General features: G+C 39.6%; 1 protein-coding gene across 4 annotated transcripts in view; it reads right to left on the reverse strand.

Annotated features, from left to right (window-relative positions):
* The window catches only part of LOC107143174 (signal-regulatory protein beta-1-like), a 51,247-nt gene extending 37,981 nt beyond the window's left edge, over positions 1-13,266 (reverse strand). For 3 of the 4 annotated variants that reach the window (XM_048811200.1, XM_048811199.1, XM_048811198.1), the window contains exon 1: positions 13,117-13,266. In XM_048811200.1, the coding sequence (XP_048667157.1) occupies positions 13,117-13,189 (73 nt within the window). In that variant the 5' untranslated portion in view covers positions 13,190-13,266. The remainder of the gene's footprint in view (positions 1-13,116) is intronic. The other variant, XM_048811201.1, reaches the window with a different exon arrangement.
* Positions 13,267-21,849: the final 8,583 nt, after the last annotated feature.

The following is a 21,849-nucleotide window of genomic DNA, read 5'->3' on the forward strand; positions in this document are numbered from 1 at the left end:
TTCCTAGCTTTGCCCCAGCTGCAGAATCATCCTACCATTGGAATCTGGTATTGGCTCTTTGCCAGTGCACTGTGTGGGAATGTGATTTGAGGAAGGACCTCTGCTGGGGGGTGTGTAGTTCCATGAGGAGCTGAGTGTCCATTGCTGAGTGCTAGTGTGAGAGTCAAGAGGGCAGAGGGCCACACAACAGCTGGATGAGCCTGTTCACAGTGTCCACCATGTGGTGAGTGCATTGATGAGAAAGGTAACTGGTTCTCTTCCTTCTTGGCTCCACATGGTCCCCCTCCCAAGGACACTCCTCTGTGACTCTCCCTAAATGTTCATGCTGCACTTCTGGAAGCCCCTTCTCTGCTGCTTCCTTGATGCTGCTGATCCCCACCTCCCACCCCGTCCATGGCTACTGTCCAAGGTGATGGGTGGCTCCTGGTACAAGAAAAACAGGGGAAGGAGCAATTTGAGCTCTCTCTCCTTCAGATGCCCAAAGAAGAAATTTGAAGTTATAAATCACCCTTGAAAAATGTGGTTGGACTTTGAGGTGAAAGGCTAAGGGTCTCACCCTTAAAATTAAATGGTCACACCAGGCATAGTGGCACATACCTATAATCTCAGAGGCTTTGGAGGCTGAGGCAGGATGATCCCTAGTTCAAAGCCAGCCTCACAAAAGTGAGACACTAAGCAACTCAGTGAGACCTGCCTCTAAATAAAATACAAAATAGGGCTGGGGATGTGGCTCAGTGGTTGAGTGCCCCTGAGTTCAATCCCAGGTAACTCTTCCCCTGCCCCCCACAAAAAAGTTACATGGTCACAAATAAAGAATGTACAAGACATACTTGTGTCCACTATTGCTCCTCAGGATGATGACCCCTGTCCCTCTGCATTAGTGAACTTTGTAAGGTCTCTCAAATGATGAATGGATAAAGAAAATGTGCTACATTTACACAATGGAAATTGTATTCAGCCATATAGAAGAATGAAATTACACCATGTTCAGGAAGAAGAATGTAGCTGGAGATCATGATGTCAAGCAAAATAGGCCAAAAAAACTCAGAGAGACAAATAATGTTTTCTTCTGTATGTGGAAAATAGACAGGGGGAAAAACCTAGGGATCATGAAAGTGAAAGGGAGAGAGGGAAAAAGAGAGGGAGAAAAGAGGGTACAGAGAGGTATTAGGGCATTAGGAGTGAATTTGCTCATATTATGTTATACACATGTATGAATATGCCACAGGGAAACCCATTATTTTGTAAAATTCACCTGTGCTCCACACTCCAAAAAAAAAAAAACAGTACAAAAGAAAGAGAAACAAAGCCCCCTGGTATTTTCTTAGCTGCACTCCAGGAAGAGAAGGTGAAACTCCCCTTTGCAGAGCAATAATAAGGGAAGTTCCAAGCTATGTCAGTGTCATAGCTGCTAAAAAGATTCACAGCCAACACAGGCTTGAGGACAGTTAGGGAGCAGCCTAGAGTCTCCACAGTAGATTTGTACTGGAAAAGAATGTCAAATAATTTCCCCACTAGCCCCAAAGTCCAGGCTGGGGTAGCTTGGTGCCATCTTTAAAAGTGGGGTATTGTCTGAATTTGTACTCCTTTGTGGGGCTCAAAAATATCACTGAATATCTCACACTCTGGTACCCCATGGTTGATGAATGAGAATGGAATAAAATAAGAAATCAATGATTTAAAAAAGAAGTTACTCTAACACCTGGAGAGAAACTATTACACCTTTGAGTCACAAATGGATAGTAGAAGAAATCAGAAATGAAATAAAAAAACACTTAAGAGGTAAATGAGAATAGTAATACAACATATCAAAAACTCTGGGACACTGTGAAGGCAGTGCTAAGAGGAAAGTTCATTCATTAAAGGAATAGAAAGTCACAAAATAAATAACTTAATATTACATTGGAAGCCCTAGAAAATAAAGAAAAAAATCAACACCAAACAGTGCAAGACAAAAACTAATTAAATAAGAAATAAAATCAATGAAATTAAAACAAAAACAATTTTACACATTGAAAAAGCAAAAGTTTGGTCCTTTGAAAAAAGAGATAAATATTTTAACCGCTTAGCCAAGCTAACCAAGAGAAGGAGAGAGAAAACTCAAATTATAAAAATTCATAATGAAAAAGGAAATATTACCATGGACACTACTGAATTGCAGAAGATAATCAGAAACTGTTTTGAAAATATAGACTTTAATAAAATAGATAGTATTGAAGACATTGACAAATTTTGAGACCCATATGATCTACCCAAACAGAATCAGAAAGACATAGAAAATTCAAACAGCTCATTTTAAACAATGAAATTGAAGATGTCATCAAAAGCTGACCAACAAAGAAAAGCCCAAGACAGATGGATTCTCAGCCTAGTTTGAACAGATCTTCAAAGAAGAAAACTAACACCAATGCACCTCAAATTTTTCCATGAAATAGAAAAGGAGGGAACCCTTTAAAACTCATTATATGAGGCTGGTATCACCTGGATACCAAAACTAGACAAAGACACATCAAGGAAAGAAAACTTCAGGTTAATATTCCTGGTAAACATAGATGCAAAAATTCTTAATAAAATACTGACAAATAACATTAAACATATATTAAAAAGATAATGCACCATGATCAAGTGAGGTTCATCCCAAGGATGAAAGGTTGGTTCAACATATGGAAATCCATAAACATTATTCATCATGTCAATAGACCTAAAGTCAGGAACCACTTTATTATCTTAATATATACAGATAAAGCATTTGACAAGATTCAGAATCAATTCATAATCAAAACACTAGAAAACTAGCGATAGTGGGAACATACCTGAACATTTTCAAAACTATATATGCAAAACACAACACTAACACCATTCTAAGTAAAGAAAAACTGACAGCATTCCCTCTATAAACTGAAACAAGACAGGGATGCCATCTCACCACTTTTATTCAACATTTTCCTTGAAACTCTAACCAGAGCAATTAGAAGAAAGAATTAAAGGAATACAAATAGAAAAAGAAGCACTCAAACCACCTCTGTTTGCCACTGACATAATTTTATATGTAGAAGATCCTAAAAATTACACCAGAAAACATCTCTCAGAAATTAATTCAGAAAACAGAAGGATATAAAATTAACATTCATAAATAAATAGTGCTCCTATATATCAGTGATGAGTTAAATAAAAATTAGGAAAACCATCCCATTCATAATGGTCTCAAAAATATTTGAAAATCAATCTGACAAAAGAAAAACCTCTACAATGAAAAGTATAAAAGACTAAAGAAAGAAATTGAATAAGACCTTTGAATGTGGAAATATTCCCCCCACGTTCTTGGATAGGCAGAGCTAATACTGTCATAATGGCTATATTACCAAAAGCACTATGCCTAATTAGTGCAATACATATTATAATTTCAATAATGTTCTTCATAGAAACAGAAAAAGCAGTCGTGAAATTCATTTGAAAAAATAAGAGTTCCATAATAGAAAAATAATTCTCAGCAAGAAGAATGAAGCAGGAGACATCACAATACCAGACCTTAAAGTATACTACAAAGCTATAGTAACAAAACAGCATGCTGTCAGAACCAAAACAGACATGAAGACCAACGGTAGAGAATAGAAGACAAACAGATACAGCCACATATACAGTTCTCTCATACTAGACAAGGCACCATAAACTGACATTTTAGAAAAGATACCCTCTTTGCAAGTGGTATTGGCAAAATTGGAAAACTTCTTGTAGGAAAATGAACTTAAACTGCTATCTCTAATCCTGCACAAAACTCAACTCAAGTGGATCAAGAACCTAGGCATTACTAGAGATCTTGGCCCACTAGAATAAAAAAGTAAGCCCAACTCTAAATTATACCAGCTTAGGAAACAAATTCCTCAACAAGACTCCTGAAGTGCAAGAAGTAAAATCAAGAATCAATAAATGGGATTATATATCAAACTAAAAAGCTTCTTCACAGCAAAGAGAACATCAAGAAGTTGAACAGAGATCCTACAGAATAGGAGAAAATTTTTGGCACTGGCACCTCAGATACAGCATTAATCTCAAGGAACATAAATAGTTCAAAAAACTTAACACCAAAACAAACAAACAAACAAATAACCCAATCAATAAAATGAGAACGGAGCTGAACAATTGCTTCATAGAAAAAGAAATATAATCAGTCAAGAAATATGTGAAAAAATGTTCAACATCTCTAGCTATTAGAGAAATGTAAATTAATACTACACTGAGATTTCATCTCACTCCAATCAGAATGGCGATTATCAATAATACAAATAACAATAAATGTTGGCAAGGATGTGGGGGAAAAAGGTTCACTAAACATTAATGGTGGAACTGCAAATTGGTGCGACCACTCTGGAAAGCAGTATGGAGATTCCTCAGAAAACTTGGAATGGAATCCCCATTTGATCCAGCTAACACAATTCGCTGTTTATACCTGTGGGGACAAGTGCATGGAGTACTGCATACATGGCATACAGTAAGGGCATCTCAGTGGCCGGCCACTCCCCTCATGCTAGGTGTGTGAGCAGCAGGCTGCTTACCCTGTAGGCACAGCTCTAGGCATGAGGCATGTGTTGCAGTCCCTTGTGTATGCTCCATGGCCCACTCCTCGATTGGTCACTGCAAGGATAGTTAGCAGATATTGCATTGGTGGCTGCCTAAAATCTGCTCAGCTACTGCCTGAGTATATATACATGGTAACTACGCAATAAAATCACACTTGCTTCCTGCTTGGTCTCCGGAGGTCTTGATTAGTGACTCCATAGTCACACTCTCCTCTATCCTGTTCCATTGACCTCCTGGCTGAACAAGAGAGAGCCCACGCAGCTGGTGCCTGAACAGGGACCTGAGGTGAGCTTACACAACAGGGTGTGGCCCCTCACAGAGCAGTGAGGAGGGGAAATGGGAACCTACCTAGTTCCACCAAAGACTTTCATATGCAAGTGCTGTGCACTCTCTTAGATACTAGAGGTTTAACCCTGAATAAGAGAGAAGCCCAGAGGTTCTGCGACATTGTGATTGAAACCAGTCCATGGATAAGTGCTGCTGATGTTTTTGATTCTAGGATGTGGGACAAGATAATGGCAAATGTGCAGCAAGCTGAAATGAAACAGGGTATACTTTACCACTATATTTTTTTCTATTGTTACAGTCATTCAGCAAAGTTTAGGGGGCCCTGAAACAGATCCTTGTCATATAATGATAGCCCTGAGGGAAGATGAGTCTGTAAAAGACAAGTAGAAAAAAGTAGGGACAAAAATCTACCTTAAAGCAAGCAACTGTAGCTGGCACAGGAAAGTGGAAGCAAGAATCTACTTCAAATCAAGCAACCACAACAGATGCAGGAGGGAGAGAGGTAGAAAATAGTATCACTACCCTTCATGGTGCATGAAGAGGTGACCACAAATGGTGCAGGTGCACCTTCTACTGACCAGCAAAGATTATATCCTTCCCTAAGTCAATGGCAACTGCCTTCTTATGAGGTAATGTCAAAGCCAGCAAGGGACTATGACAGTTTAGAAATGACCAGGCTGCTGGACAGCCCAAGCCATGGTCACCCAGAAACCCATTCCAGGATTCCAGAGATCCTTTTGAAGATCTATGTAAGATAAGAGATGAAAAGTGGGGTAAGGGAGTACAAGCCTTCCCAGTCAACACGGCCCCCCACCACAGCATCCTGCCACTCAGTATCCACATGTAATGGATACCCTGAAGGAATTAAAGAAGGCAGTAAAAGAAGATGGGCCCTGGGGGCCATTTACAGAGCAAATGCTCAAATCACTTGAACTTAATTGCCCTCAAGACTGGAAAGACATGACTAGAGTGGCTCTTGAGCCCATAACATTTTGAATATGAAGGCATTCTTCTATGATGAATGTGAACAGCAGGAAGATCACAACCACACCACAAATGTCAACATCCCAGCTGAATGCTTGCAGGGAGAGGGAATCTACAGTTCCCCTGCAGTACAGGCTACAGGTCCACCAAATTATTTCAACTAGGTGAGGCTCTGTGCTCTGAGAGCCTGGAGGAAGTTACCAGCTGGGGGAGGTACATTTCTGTACAGGGGTTAAGGCAGAAAGCCACTGAGGACTTGCCCCAGTTTATTGACAGGGTAAACAAGGCGGTGGAAGGGACGGTGTCTCATGAAACAGCTAGGGCAGGCTTAGCCAAGGAATTGATCTGGGACAGAATAAATAAGAAACATAAAGCAGCAATGGCACCAGTACAAAATGGCACACTGGATGACTGGATTTGGGCCATCCAGAATATAGGGACAAAAGCAGCTGAAACCTCTCTGCTGACCTTAGCCATGGCAGTTGCATAAAAGCAGGACTAAAGAGGCTTGCAGACAGCTAGTCAGAGATGGCAAAAAAAGTGCATCTTTTCTCCCCATTGGCCCTTTAAAACCTGCTGGAGAGAATCCCCAAGAGTTAAGATCTAATGCTTTATGGCAAATGGATGTCACTCATTTTGCTCCTTTTGGAAATTTAACATATATTTATGTAATTATTGATGTCTATTCAGGCTGTGTAGTAGCCATAGCCTCTACAGGAGAAACCACAAAAATGGTTATCTCCCATCTACTTAAATGTTTTGGAATTATGGATGTTCCCATCTTTATTAAAACTGACAATGGGCCCCCTATACTAGCAAGACATTTTAAGCAGATTGCAATGATTGGCATATACAGCACTTAACTGGGATCCCATACAACCCTTAGAATCAAGGCATCATAGAAAGAACACACAAGGAATTAAAGACCATGCTACAAAGGGGGGGGGGGAACCTATACCAAGTCCCCTTGTAATGCCTTGAAAAGAATCTTATTGTCTTTAAATTTTCTTTCAATTTCAAAATTTTCTACAGAAATAGCATTGGGAACTATTATGTATAAAGCAACAATAATTGTTGGTGAGGATGTGGGTTAAAAGGTACACTCATCTACTGCTGGTAGGACCACAAATTGGTGCAGTATGGAGAGTCCTTGGAGAACTGGGCTTAGAATCTCCATTTGACTCAGCTGTCCCTCTCATCGGTCTATACCCAAAGGACTTAAAAACAGCATACTACAGGAACACAACCACATCAATGTTTATAGCAGCACAAACAGTAGCTAAACTGTGGAACCAACATAGATGCCCTTCAATAGATGAATGGATAAAAAATAATGTGTATATTATTTTATACATAAACACAATGGAATATATTGTGTATATGTATGAAATAATATATACATTGTGTATATATAATATTCCATTGTGTACATATTCCATATGGAATATATACGCAATGGAATATTACTCAGCAATAAAAGAGAATAAAATCATGGCATGGAGTTAGATGGATGGAGTTAGAGAAGATAATGCTAAGTGAAGTTAGCCAATCCCAAAAAAACAAATGCCAAATGTTTTCTTTGATATAAGGAGGCTGATTCATAGTGATATAGGAAGTGGGAGCCTGAAAGGAATAGATGAACTCTAGATAGGGCAGAGGGGTTGGAAGAAAAGGGAAGGGGCTTGAGGTAATTAATAATGGTGGAAACTGATGATCATTACTATCCAATGTACATGTATGAAGACATGAATTGATGTGACTATACTATGTATACAACCAGAGATATGAAATATTGTGTTCTATATATGTAATAAGAATTGACATGCATTCTGCTGTCATGTATAAATAAAGAAATAACATTGGGGCATAAGTATTGGGCCCCCCTCATGGGGTCCTTCCATCTACCTATGGTCTCATGGAAGGATTCCATAACAAATGCATGGGATGGTCCAGGGGCCCCTCCTAACCATGGGTGGAGGATTTACATATGTTACAGAAGCCTCACCCCATCTGGGTGCCTGCCAGAAAGTCAAGCCCTGGATACCCAGAACCACCAACCAAGAAGATGAAGGGGCTAACTCTGGAGGAGAAACCTCACAAACAATGGACTCAACAATGCAAATGGACCTCACGCAAAGTAACCTATGATAGTAAAGGTCTTGTTGAATAAGCCACCAGAGTGGTCTCTTTGCAGAGTGGCAATCCCATCCCTGGGCCTATGATGATGGTCCTAGTGTGTGCAATGCTCACTCCTAACAGTGAAGCCTCCCATGAGTTAAATTGGGCTTTGGTCACTAGGCCACCATTTTAGCAGTGGCTAGTTGGGAAGGGGCTTTACCCAAGCTTTTCTCTAATAATCCAACCTTATTGATCCTGAGTCATCCATCTAGGAGGTAATCATACCCTGGGATACCAGCATTTCCATACCTACTCTGCCCATTTATTTCTCCATGGTAGATAATGAAACCATAATCCAGAAGTCCCCTCTGTTTTTCTCTTGCCAATGAAACTATTGTAGATAACTATAATAAGTCATATGTTGGGCTGTCTCTCACTGACCTTAGAGTTACAGTTAATGCTACCTATAGCCATAGACTCCCCCATGGCAAATGCAAGAAACCCTTGCTGCCAACATGCCCGACAACACTTTTTGGAAAGCCCCTCTCAGATAGTAATAGCATCCCATGGAATATATGTGTCACAGCCATACCTTATCTCCTTGATAAGAAAAATTTCTCTGGGGAAGAACAACATCTATGCACCTGGATGGGCATAGCCCCCTGGAATGTAACTGATGTGTACCAAAACCATACGGGCTACTGTAGTAACTGCTACATGGGACAAGCCATTACCAACCGGTATGCAGGAAATCAGTATGGCATGATGGATATCACGTCAATATTACTAGCTGCCAGACCTGTCAAATGGGCAGCAGCTGGCTGGATGAGTGGGTCTATACTGAGTCTAGACCCTGACTATGGATTTGCTTTTGTGCCAAATTATACCCATACCCACTAAGCACAAGCTTGTGTTACACCACCTTGTACTGTGCTAATAATCAACAATACTGATAACATAAATGTCACTCATACAGAGATCCCTTGTGCAGTCACCACATCCTGCTAGCTCATGAATTGTCCAACCCCTGCTATGAAACCTAAAACTATATTTATCCTCAGGATGTCCCCAGCAATCTGGCCTCCAGTGAACCTGTTCAGAGAGTAGAGGAGTCCATGGGACATGGAGATGAAGAATCTTCTGAATCAGATCCTACGTCAGACAAAGCATGCAATTAGCCTCATCAAGGCTGGGATTACTGCCCTGGTAGCCGCCATCACCACCACAGCCACTGTGGCTACTTCGCTCACTCAGAGTATCCAGTCTGCTCAGACTGTAAACAGTAAACAGTTTGTCTACTGCCATGGAAGAAGCCTTTGCCATTCAAAATGACTTAATTAAACTGTCCTGAGCCACTATTTTAGTCATTCAGCAAGAACTAGACGGCCACCAGGAACAACTAGATATTCTGTTTATGTTGCAAAAGCTCACTTGTGACCCTGAAATCCATAGTATTGTGTCACAAAATATATTGTAACTGAAAATGTAACTTGACACTTCTAATTTTTCTCAGTATATTAAGGGAGCTTGGGATGCTAAATATGTTATGACTATGCATAACCTTACTAAGGCAATAGTCAAAAATCAATGAGACTAAGGTGTCTATCTTGACAACCTCTTCCTTTTTTCCAGGGGTTGACTGGACATTAGAAAAACCTGATAGCCAAATTAAGTAATCCTTATAATGCTATTACCCTGGCCCTACTGTTCAAAATAGTGATAATATTTTCTTGTGTTCTGAGATGCTTATGTAACCATGTAAAGGCCACCAAATGAAAAACAGCAATGCTGGCTGAAGTCCTTGCAGCACAGTCAGAGGGGGGAGATGTGGAGACAAGTGCATGGAGTACTGCACACATGGCATATGTTAAGGACGTCTGAGTGGCAGGTCACTCCCCTTGTGCTCAGCTTGTGAGCAGCAGGAAAAAGACACAGCCCTGGGCGTGAGCCATGTGTTCCAGTCTCAGTGCTTGCTCCATGGCCCACTCCTCGATTGGTCACTGCAAGGACAGTTAGCAGACATTGCATTGAAGGCTGCCTGTAATCTGCTTAGCTACTGCCTGAGTGTGTGTGTGTGTGTATGTGTGTGTGTATATATATAGTAACTGCGCAATAAAATCAGACCTGCTTCCTGCTGGTCTCTGGAGGTCTTTATTAGTGACTCCGCAGCCACACTCTCTCTACCCTGTTCCAAGGACCTCCTGGCTGGAGGAGAGAGAGCCCACACAATATTCTAAGAACATTAAATCAGCAACTAAAGTGACACAGCCACATCAATGTTTAAAACAGCTCAATTCACAATAGCTAAGCTATGGAACCAACATAGGTGCTCTTCAACAAATAAATGGATAAAGAAAATATGGTTCATATATACATAATAGAATATTACTCAGCCATAAAGAAGAATGAAATTGTGATATTTGCCAGTAAATGGATGGAACTATCATTCTAAGTGAAATAAGCCAGTCTGAAAGAAAAAAAAAGCCAAATGTTGTCTCTGATATGCAGAGGCTACCACACAACAAAGGAGGATGAGGACAATGAGAAATAAAAGAAAGTGAGCAGGTGTAGAAATAGGAAAGTCAAAATGAATCAGACATGAATTTCCTATATTCATATATTATTGCACAACCAGAGTAACTTCACAGCATGTAAAACCACAAGAATGGGAAGTTATGCTCCATGTATGTATAATATGTCAAAATACAGTCTAATGGCATGTATATCTAAAATGAACAAATTTTAAAAATTTTTTAAAAAGACCAACACACACCCCAGTTATTCCATTTAAGCAGCATTCAGAAATTCCCCTTGGAGGCACTGGACCACTCACCAGGATCACAGACTGCCCCCTGGCTTTGGAAAATTCTTCCCCTCACGGACTTGTCTACATATCATGAAAACAACAGATGTCTGGTGACCCCTTGGCTCTCTAGGGCTTAGATGCTCCATAAACACTGATCACCTCAACTGCTCCTGACAGCTACGAAAGCATCATCAGGAGAAGATAAAGCAAAAGCTAGACCATCTGGCCTTTCCCACTGGCAGGATGGGGTGACTTCCCTAGGCTTAGACCCTTACACAAAGCCTGGGTATCAGGGGGGTCACCTCCCACCAGGCCCCCTGGCTAGCTGGAGCCCTAAGAATTAACCTAATGGATGTAATGGAAATTTGTGGACTATAGGAATGGCACAGCCACCTGCCATACACTCTGAAACTCAGTGGGATGTGGCTACCTTCCACCCCTTAACCAGAGCCTCCCTCTAAAGCATGGGACCCAAGGACAACACACCTTGCAAAGCCCAGGCAGTCACCTGAGCTCAGGGCTATTCACCTCTCTGTTCCACACCTGGAATTGGCTCCCATTTCAATCACAGTGAGAGGAACACCCTTGAATACAGCAGGGACATCTGCTCTCATGCCCTGTGCACGTGGGGTTTCTCTATCAGGAAGCCCTTCTGCCAGAAAACCTCATGGCCACTCCTGCCCCTCCTCTTAATCTCTGCTCAAATTCCCCTTCTCAGTGATGCCCACCCAGACCACCCCATTTGCAGTGCCTCTCCCACTCATTCTCCAATTCTCTTATCCCGCTTATTGTTTTAAAGTCACATTGATCACTGTTCAACATGTGATATGATTTACCTCTTTATAGTGCATTGTCCCTAGAGGTACCTTAGCTACACAGGGCAAATCCTTTGCCTCTTTTTACACTGCAAGATTCTGTAACAGTTCCTGCACACAGTAGGTGTACAATAATTGTGTACTTAGTGTGTGAATTGCTCAGTGCAACACTCCCTGCATTGCAGAAGTGGATACATTTTGTAGAAATGGCCACAAGTTGAGTTTCTCACACAGAATACTTAGAAAAACAAGAACTATTTGCCAGATATAGGCAGGAAGTAGAAGAGCCCAGAAGAAGAAAACCACAAACCCTTTTCCTCCTCCATTCTCTATGCCTATTGGCAGAAGCTGTACAAAGCATGTAAATCAGTCCACATATGCATTGTTTACTAACTTCATATACAAATTTAAACCGGGCACCCTTATTATTGCCTTCAAAAAAAAGAAGAAAGAAAAGAAACAAGATCCAAATCCTCTTGGGGTCTCTAGACCACCATGATGAGCATGAGATGCCCAGGTCTTTGGAAGCAGACATCTGACCCCATGATGTTGTGCTACACACCATTAAAACAATGTCTGGCCACATGTAGGGTCAGGTCCACAGAGTTTGAGAAGATGATGGTTGAACCACGAGCTCCAGATCAGAGCATCTGCACCCAAACCCCAGCCCTAGCACTGCCCCTGAATGACCACGGGGCTCCTGGTGCTTCTGCTTCTTAGCTGTAAGGTGGGTGACCAGAGTGTCTGCTGTGGGTGTCATGGTCACGTGATGAGCTGTACAGCATTTCAGAGAGTCTGGCTCATGGTGAGTATTCAAGAAATTGCAACTCATTACTCAGTAGATTTCCTGAGGTCTGGAACCTTCCCCTGGCCCCCTATGATGTAGATAAGGGTAAGGACATCGTCACAGCCTGTGTCAGTCAACTCTTCATTACTGTAAGTAATACCTGAGACAAATCCACTTATGAAGAGAAAAGTAGGATGACAGCTCACAGTTTTAGAGGTTTCAGTCCAGCATTGATTGTCCCATGGCTATTGGGCCTGTGGGAGGCACCAAATCAATGGAGGGGAAGGTATGATGGGACAAAGCCATGTACCTCAAGGCCAGAGTATGAGAGAGAAAGAGAGAGAGAGAGAGAGAGAGAGAGAGAGAGAGAGAGAGAGAGAGAGAACATCATTTACATCCATTGGATCTTGAGGAAGTCACCTTATCTTTGATGTCTCAGAATTCATCAGGATATAAACTTTGGTCCTTCTGGAAATGTATTATGTAGGCTGAAATATTACAATATGCAAGTCATTCCTGTCACAGCTGTTTGAAGCATCAACTGATGTGACGCCTCTGGCCCCAGCTGCAGGGGAGGCCTCCCAGAGACACTGCTCAGGACCCTTGGTCTGGGCTCCAGATAATGCCCTGTCCCAGCCTCCATGGCAGAGCCTGTGTTTGTCCTGAGTCCCTGGGAGTCCATGGGCAGAGATGACCCAGGGAGCAGGTCAGAGGACTCTCCCCAGACAGTGGTCACTCACCTGTGAGTCCCAGCAGGAGGGTCAGCAGCAGGACAGGACAGGGACGCTGGGGCCGGGAGGCAGGTGCAGACATGTTGGAGCCCTAAGGAACCTGCTCTGTCCCAGTGTCTGTGCTGGGGAGATCCCTGACTCTGCTCTCTGGAGAGAACTGACACTCTGTGTCGCTTGTTGCAAGAGGAAGTGACTGTGACAGAGTGACAAGCATTTCCTCCAAAATTGTGAAGTAGAAACCAGGAGCACAGACAGCAATGGTTAAGGGTCTCTCATGCTGCATTTTCATAAGGAATTGGACAGGACCTGAAAAACAAGGCCTCCTTTTCCCTGGGTCTGTGCTGGTCCACTAGGCCCCTCATGGTTTCCTGGGCCATAGTGATAGTGTATTTGGGAGTCGCAGGACAAGGAGAATGTGCCCCAGACTCCTGACCCTGAGACCCTGGTGTGGCTAGCTGGTGGCCTCATTCTGCAGCAACTACACACAGAGCTACTCAGCTAGAGGGAGGAGGAGGCTCCTGCGACCTGCTCAGTGTTGGGGGGGAACTTGGTCACCTCCTACCATGGCCAATCTTTGCAAATCTTTTTTTCTTTAATGGATTATAGTTACACATAACAGTTGAGTTCATCCTGACAAAACCATACATGCATGGAATTAAGTATCTCTTCTGAATTCCCCCTTTCCTTCCCATACTCAACCCACATCCCCTCTTCTTTCTTATTTTCTACTAGACTTCATTTTGCTCTTGTTTTTATTTATTTTTTATTGTTTATTTTGATTTACACAAAATGTAAATTTCCCTGTGGTGTATTTATATTACACATAACATAATTTTTAAAGAATTCATTCTGCATTTCCTCTGTTTTTTCCCATCTCTCCTCTTTGACTCTTGATCTCCTTCTATTCTGCTGACCTTTCCTATATCTTTATTATATCTTCTTCTTCTCTCCCTCTTTCCTTTATTTAATTCTAGTGTTCACAGCTGAGAAAAAAACTGACTTTTGATTTTCTTCTTTTTTTATTATTCTGTTTACTTATTTTTATGTGGTGCTGAGGATCGAACCCAGGGCCTTGCATGTGCTAGATAAGAGCTCTACCACTGATACACAATCCAAGCCCTGACCTTTGATTTTTCTGAGTGTGGCTCATTTCACTTAGCACGATGTTCTCTATGTATATCAATTTACTAGCAAATGTCATAATGTCATGCTTCTATGTGGCTGAGCAGAACAGGAAGTGACTGTGACAGTAAAAAAGCAATTTCCTTCAAAATCGTGAAGCAGACAATTTTGTGACAGAGTTATAAAGACTAAGAGAGATAAAGAGAGAGAGACATAGAGAGAGATATCACTTACTCCATGGCCTTGAAGAAGTCAGTTATAAAAAGCACAGTTTCTTAATCCATTCCTCTCTTCACAGGTACCAGCTGATTCCATAATTTAGCTATTATGAACTGTGCTGCTATAAACATTTAGGTGTCTGTGTCCCTGTGGTATGCTGATCTTCAATCTTTTGAGAAAATACCAAGGAGTGGGACAGCTGGTCATGTGGTGGTTCCATTCCTCGTTATTTGAGGATTCTCCTTTCTGCTTTCCAGAGTGGTTGCCTTCATTTGCAGTCCCACCAACAGTGTATGAGTGTACATTTTCCCCTCATCCTCACCAACTCTTACTATGATTTGTGATCCTGGCATTTGCCATCTGTCTGGAGTGAAATAAAACTTTAATGTATTTTTGATTTGCAATTTCCTGATTGTTAAGGTCTGTAAACAAGTCAGGATGGCGCCTGGCATTTTGCCAGAGAAATGTTAGAGTCTGTAAACAAGTCTGGATGGTGCCTGGCAAAATGCCAGAGGGAGTGGTTTGTGAAGTAACTCCAGTGAGCCATTAAGTGTGGAGATTCCTTATTGGTTGACTGCTGTATCGAGTTTATGTTAATTAGATAAGCTGTGTGGAATGTATAAATACCGCTCCTGTCCTACAATAAATGGCTCCTACTTTTTTATATACATATTGGCCATTTGTGTTTCTTTTTTGAGATGTTTCTGTTTACTTCTTTGTCCCCCTATTTTTGGGGGTTACTGTTATTATTATGACTTAGGTTGAATGAACTGAAGTTATATGTACTCTGAATACTAATACCCTGTTGGGGAAGTGACTGGCAAGGATCCTCTCCCGTTCAGTAGGCTTTTTTTTTTTTTCATTCCCTGCATCATTTTCTTTGCTGTGCATCAGATGTTAACTGATGGCATCCCCCTTACTGATTCTTGGTTTATTTTCTTGCACTCTGGGAGTTTCATTAAAGAAATTGTCACCAGCACCTACATGATGGAATGTTGGCTCTATGTTTTCTTTTAGAATTTGCAAGATTTCTGGACTAATTCCTAAGTCATTGATGCATTCTGATTTGACTCCCGTGCAGGGTGACAAATATGGATCTAGTTTCTTTTTTCTTTTTCTAATTAATTAATTTATTTTAATTAGATATATATGATAGCAGAATGCATTTTGATTCATTGTACACAATTGCAGCACAACTTTTCATTTCTCTGGTTGTACATGATGTAACATCACACCATATGTGCAGTCATACATGTATCTACGGTAATGATGTTCATCTTATTCCACCATCTTTCCTGCCCCCATGCCCCCTTCTAACCCCCCTTCCCCTTTGCCCTCTCAAAGCTCCTCCATTTCCCATGCCCCCCCATTATGGATCAGCATCTACTTATAAGAGAGGACATTTGGCCTTTGGATTTTTGGGATTGACTTACTTCCCTTAGCATGATATTCTTCAACTCATTCCATTTATTCTCTTTTAATGCTGAGTAATATTCCATTGTGTAAATATACCACAGTTTTTTATCCATTCATCTGTAGAAGGGCATTTAAGTTGCTTCCACAGGTTAGCTATTGTGAACTGAGCTGCTATTAACATTGATGTGGCTGCGTTAGTATAGTATGCTGATTTTAAGTTCATTAAGGGCAGACCAAGGAGTGGGAGAGGTGGGTCAAATGGTAGTTTCATTCCAAGTTTTCTAAAGAATCTCTACACTGCTTTCCATATTGGCTACACCCATTACAGTCCCACCAGAAGTGTATGAGTGTGCCTTTCTCCCCATATCCTTGCCAACATTTATTGTTGTCTGCATTCCTAATAGCTGCCATTCTGACTAGAGTTTTGATTTGCATTTCTCTATTTACTAGAGATGTTGAAAATTTTTCATATATTTATTTATTGATTGTATATTTTTTCCTGAGAAGTGTCTGTTCAATTCCTTAACCCATTTATTGATTGGGTTATTTGTTTGTTTGGTGTTAAGTTTTTTGAGATCTTTATATATTCTGGATATTAGTGCTCTATCTGATGTGTGAGAGAAAAATTTGCTTCCAAGATGTAGAGACTCTGTTTAATGCACATATTCTTTCTTTTGCTGAAAAGAAACTTTTTAGTTTGAATCCATCCCATTTATTGATTCTCGGTTTTAATTCTTACACTATAGGAGTCTTATTAAGAAAGTTGGGGTCTAATCCCACATGATGGAGACTAGGGCCAACTTTTTCTTCTATTATATGCAGGGTCTCTAGTTTTATTCCTAAGTCCTTGATCCATTTTGAGTTGAGTTTTGTGCATGGTGAGAGACAGAGGTTTAATTTTACTTTGTTTCATATGGATTTCTAGTTTTCCAGCACCATTTGTTGAAGAGGCTATCTTTTCTCCAATGCATGTTTTTGGCACCTTTGTCTAATATAAGAGAATGTTAATTTTGTGGGTTAGTATCTCTGTCCTCTGTTCTGTACATTGGTCTACCAATCTGTTTTGGTGTCAATACCATGCTCTATTTGTTACTATTGCTCTGTAGTATAGGTTAAGGTCTGGTATAGTGATGCCACATGCTTCACTCTTCCTGCTAACGATTGCTTTAGCTATTCTGGGTCTCTTATTTTTCCAGATGATTTTTATGATTGCTTTTTCTATTTCTATGAGGAATATCATTGGGACTTTGATCAGAATTGCATTAAATCTGTATAATGCTTTGGTAGTTTGTTTATTTTGATAATATCGATGCTGCCTATCCAAGAGCAAGGTAGATCTTTCTAAAGTCTTCTTTTTTTCTATCTTTAGGGTTCTATAGTTTTCATTTTTAGATTATTCACTTCTTTTGTTAAGTTGATTCCCAAATATTTATTTATTTGTTTGTTTGTTTGTTTTTGTTTACTTGAGGCTATTGTAAATGGGGTATTTTTCTCATTTCCCTCTCAGTGTATTTGTCACTGATATACAGAAATGCCTTTGACTTATGGGTGTTGATTTTATATCTGGCTTCTTTGCTGAATTTATTTACTAGTTCTAGAAGATTTCAAATGGAGATTTGAGGTTTTCTAGTTATAGAATCATATCATCAGCAAATAGTGCTAATTTAAGTTCTTCTTTTCCTATCCATATCCCTTTAATTTCTTTCATCTGTCTCATTGCTCTGGCCAGTGTTTCAAGAATTATGTTAAATAAAAGTGGTGAAAGAGAGCATCCCTGTCTTGTTCCAGTTTTTAGAGGAATGCCTTCAATTTTTCTCCATTTAGGATGATGTTGGCCTGGGGCTTAGCATAGATAGCCTTTATGATGTTGAGTTAAGTTCCTGTTATCCCTAGTTTTTATAGTGTTTTGAACATGAAGGGGTGCTGTATTTTGTTAAATGCTTTTGCTGCATCTATTGAGATGATCATATGATTCTTATCTTTAAGTCTACTCATGTGGTGAATTACATTTATTGATTTCCATATGTTGAATAAACCTTACATCCATGGGATAAATCCTACTTGATTTTGGTGCACAATCTTTTTGATATGTTTTCATATTTGATTTTCCAGAATTTTATTGAGAATTTTTGCATCTATGTTCATTAGAGATATTGGTCTGAAGTTTTCTTTTTTTGATGTGTCTCTGGTTTTGGAATCAGGGTAATATTGGCCTCATATGATGAGTTTTGAAGTGCTGCCTATTTTTCTGTTTCCTAAAATAAATTGAAGAGTATTGGTATTAGTTGTTATTTAAAGGTATTATAAAACTTGGCTGTGTATCCATCCAGTCCTGGGCTTTTCTTGGTTGGTAGGTTTCTGATGACATCTTCTATTTCACCACTTGATATTGGTGTATTTAAATTGTGTATATTTTCTTGATTCAATATGGGGAAATTGTATGATTTAAGAAATTTATTGATGGCTTCAATATCTTCTATTTTATTGGAGTATAAGTTTTCAAAATAATTTCTAACTATATGCTGTATTTCTGTAGTGTCTATTGTGATGTTTCCTTTTTCATCACATATACTGATAATTTGAGTTTTCTCTCTCCTTCTCTTCATTAGCATGGCTAAGGGTTTGTCAATTATATTTGTTTTTTCAAAGAAGCAACTTTTTGTTTTGTCAATTTTTTAAAATTGCTTCTTTAGTTTCGATTTCATTGATTTCAGCTCTGTTTGAATTATTTTCTGTCCTCTATGGATTTTGCTGTTGATTTGTTCTTCTTTTTCTAGGGCTATGAGATGTAATATGAGGTCATTTATTTCTTGACATTTTCTTCTTTTAAGAAATGAAATTCATGAGCTTTCCTCTTAGTACTGCTTTCATAGTGTCCCAGAGATTTTGATATGTTGTATCTATGTTCTCATTTACCTCCAAGAAATTTTTAATCTCCTCCTTGATGTCTTCTGCAACCCATTGTTCATTCAGTAGCATATGGTTTAGCTCTAGGTGTTGGAGTTGTTTTTTATCATTTATTTTTTTCATTGATTTCCAATTGCATTGCATTATGATCTGATAGAATGCAGGGTAGTATCTCTACTTTTTTGTATTTGCTTAGAGTTACTTTGTGGCATAGTATATGGTCTATTTTAGAGAAGGATCCATGTGCTGCTGAGAAGAAAGTGTATCCACTTGATGCAGGTTGAAATATCCTATATACGTCAGTAAAGTCAAAGTTATTAATTGTATTATTGAGATCTTTAGTTTCTTTATTCAAGTTTTGTTTGGAAGATCTATCCAGTGGTGAGACAGGTGTGTTAAAGTCACCCAAGATTATTGTGTTGTGGTCAATTTGACTCTTGAAGTTGAGAAGAATTTGTTTGATGACCACAGCTGCTTCATTGTTTGAGGCACATATATTTATGATTGTTATGTCTTATTGGTGTATGGTTACCTTGAGCAGTATGTAGTGTCCATCTTTATCCCTTTTTATTAACTTTGGCTTATGTCTCCTTTATGTGATACGAGGATAGAAACCCCTGCTTCTTCCGCAGTCCATGTGAGTGGTATGATTTTTCCCAACGTTTCACCTTTAGTCTGTGTTTGTCTTTTCCTATCACATGAGTCTCCTGGAGGCAGCATATTGTTGGGTCTTTTTTTTTTTTAATCCAGTCTGCTAATCTAAGTCTTTTGATTGGTGAGTTCAATCTGTTAAATTTCAGGGTTATTATGGAAACATGGTTTGTATTCCTAGCCATAATTGTATATTTTTGTTATTTAACTTGACTTGATTTTTTCTTTGTTTATATTTTCCTTTAGAGTACTACCTCCCTCTGCTTATTTTCATTTTTGTTTTCCATTTTATCTTCATGGAATATTTTGCCAACGATGTTTGTAGTGCCAGTTTCTAGCTATAAATTCTTTTAACTTTTGTTTATTGTGGAAGGTTTTCATTTCATCATCAAATCTAAAGCTTAATTTTGCTGGATACAAGATTCTTGGTTGGCACCCATTTTCTTTCAGAGCTTGTTATATGTTCTTCCAAGATATTCTAGCTTTCATGGTCTGTGTTGAAAAATCTGCCATTATCCTAATTTGTTTTTCCCTATATGTAATCTGATTCCTTTCTCTCATAGCTTTTAAAATTCTCTCTTATTCTGTATGTTGGGTATTTTTATTATAATATGACTTGATGTGGATCTGTTGTGATTATGTGCATTTGGTGTCTGGTAGGATTCTTGAATTTGGATTTCCAATTCATTCTTTATGTTTGAAAAGTTTTCTGATATTATTTTATTGAATAAGTGGTTCATTCCTTTGGTTTGGAACTCCATGCCTTTATCTATCTGCATAAATCTTTAATTTGGTCTTTTTATGCCAGCCCATATTTCTTGAATGTTCTGTTCATTGTTTCTTACCTTTATCATGGTGTAATCTGTGTTCTTTTCAAGATTATATGTTTTGTCTTCATTGTGTAATGTTCTATCTTCCAAGTGATCTACCCTGTTAGTGATGCTTTAATTTGAGCTTTTAATTTGGTTTATTTTTCCTTCATTTCAAGTATTTCTGATTTTTTTAGAACTTCTATTTCCCAGTTGAGGTGATTTTTTGCTTCCTTTTATTTATTTTTGTAGCTCCTTGTCAAGGTGATCTTTCACTGCCTATATTTGCTCTCTTATATGTTCTCTGAGTTCACAAACATTTTAACCATGTCCATCCTAAACTCCTTCTCTGTCTTTTCTTCTGCTGTGTCTGCCAATGATTCTAATAATGTGGTGTCTTGATTTCTTTGGGGCACTTTCTTCCCTTGTCTTTTCATGTTGCTTGTGTGTCTTCCCTTCCAGCTCTGTGGGTCCAGAGTGTTATTGTTTTTACCTTATAGGTTTGTAGTGCTCTTGTAGGGTTCCAAGACCTCTTCTTTGTGGGGAAAGACAATGTTAACAGATCCCAATATCAACAATATACCACCTATAAACAATTTGTTGTTATTAAGATGTTTACAGTTTGGTCTCAATGTACAGAAATGTCAGATTCAATTATTATATATAATAAATACAGTAGTTTTGTAGAAGGGTTTACAGTTTCTGATGGAGGACAATGAACTTGGGGTGGGCATAGGATGATATGCTGAGGAGGTAGTTTGTGAGGATATAGAGTTAATATATCTTAGAAAGTGTGAAAGAGAAATCTAATGAAGACGGTTAGTAGCAATAGAATAGACAGGAAGTAATTCAGGGTAGAAAAGTACATGAGATGACAGTAGAGTACATAAAACAAACACACATATGTATTTAGAAAAATACAGGATGTTAAAATAGTAAAATTCAGCAGGGAAAATAAAAATCAAGAAGAAGAAGGAGGAGGAGGAGGAGGAAAGGGGGCATATACAACACTTCTATATTATATTATTCAGATGGCCAAGTTCTCAAAATCCTATTTCATGGAAAGTTCTTGTTTTCAAATATGTTGAGGATATGAGGGTGAGAGGATAGAGGGTAGAAGAAAAAGAGGAAAAAAATACTTGAAAGAAGAAACCAGGATTGTCACTAGTTTTAGAGATCTTTCCTGCTTCTCTTGTCATCCAATAGGTGAGGTTGTCTGTTGTAAGCTGGTGTCTCTGCCTTCAGGGTGGTGGATGTAACCATGGCGTGAAGGCTGGTCCTAGTGCAGGGTGACTGGAAGCAGGGAGTGGCAACCACCAGTCCCTGCAGGGAGACTGCACCTCATGGGTCCCTTTGTGGGACTACTCAGATGACTTCAGCACCGGGTACTGTCTCCCTCTCTTGCCTGGAGATTTCCCAGTTCCTGGTTTCTCTGTTAGGCTCCAAACTTTAGCCCTGTCTCTCTCTCCCTTAGCAGTTCCCAATCAAGGAACCTCTCACATTGGAGCTCCCATGGGCGGCGCCCTGGTTGCACTGTGCACCTGTGTTGGGCAGCTATTTTGTTGGTTACCACAACTGAGGAGGGAGGAAGTTGAAAACCTGGTACCTGGCCACTGGG

The sequence above is a fragment of the Marmota marmota genome, unplaced genomic scaffold (genome assembly GCF_001458135.2).
Source record: "Marmota marmota marmota unplaced genomic scaffold, marMar, whole genome shotgun sequence".
NCBI classification, from domain to species: domain Eukaryota; kingdom Metazoa; phylum Chordata; class Mammalia; order Rodentia; family Sciuridae; genus Marmota; species Marmota marmota.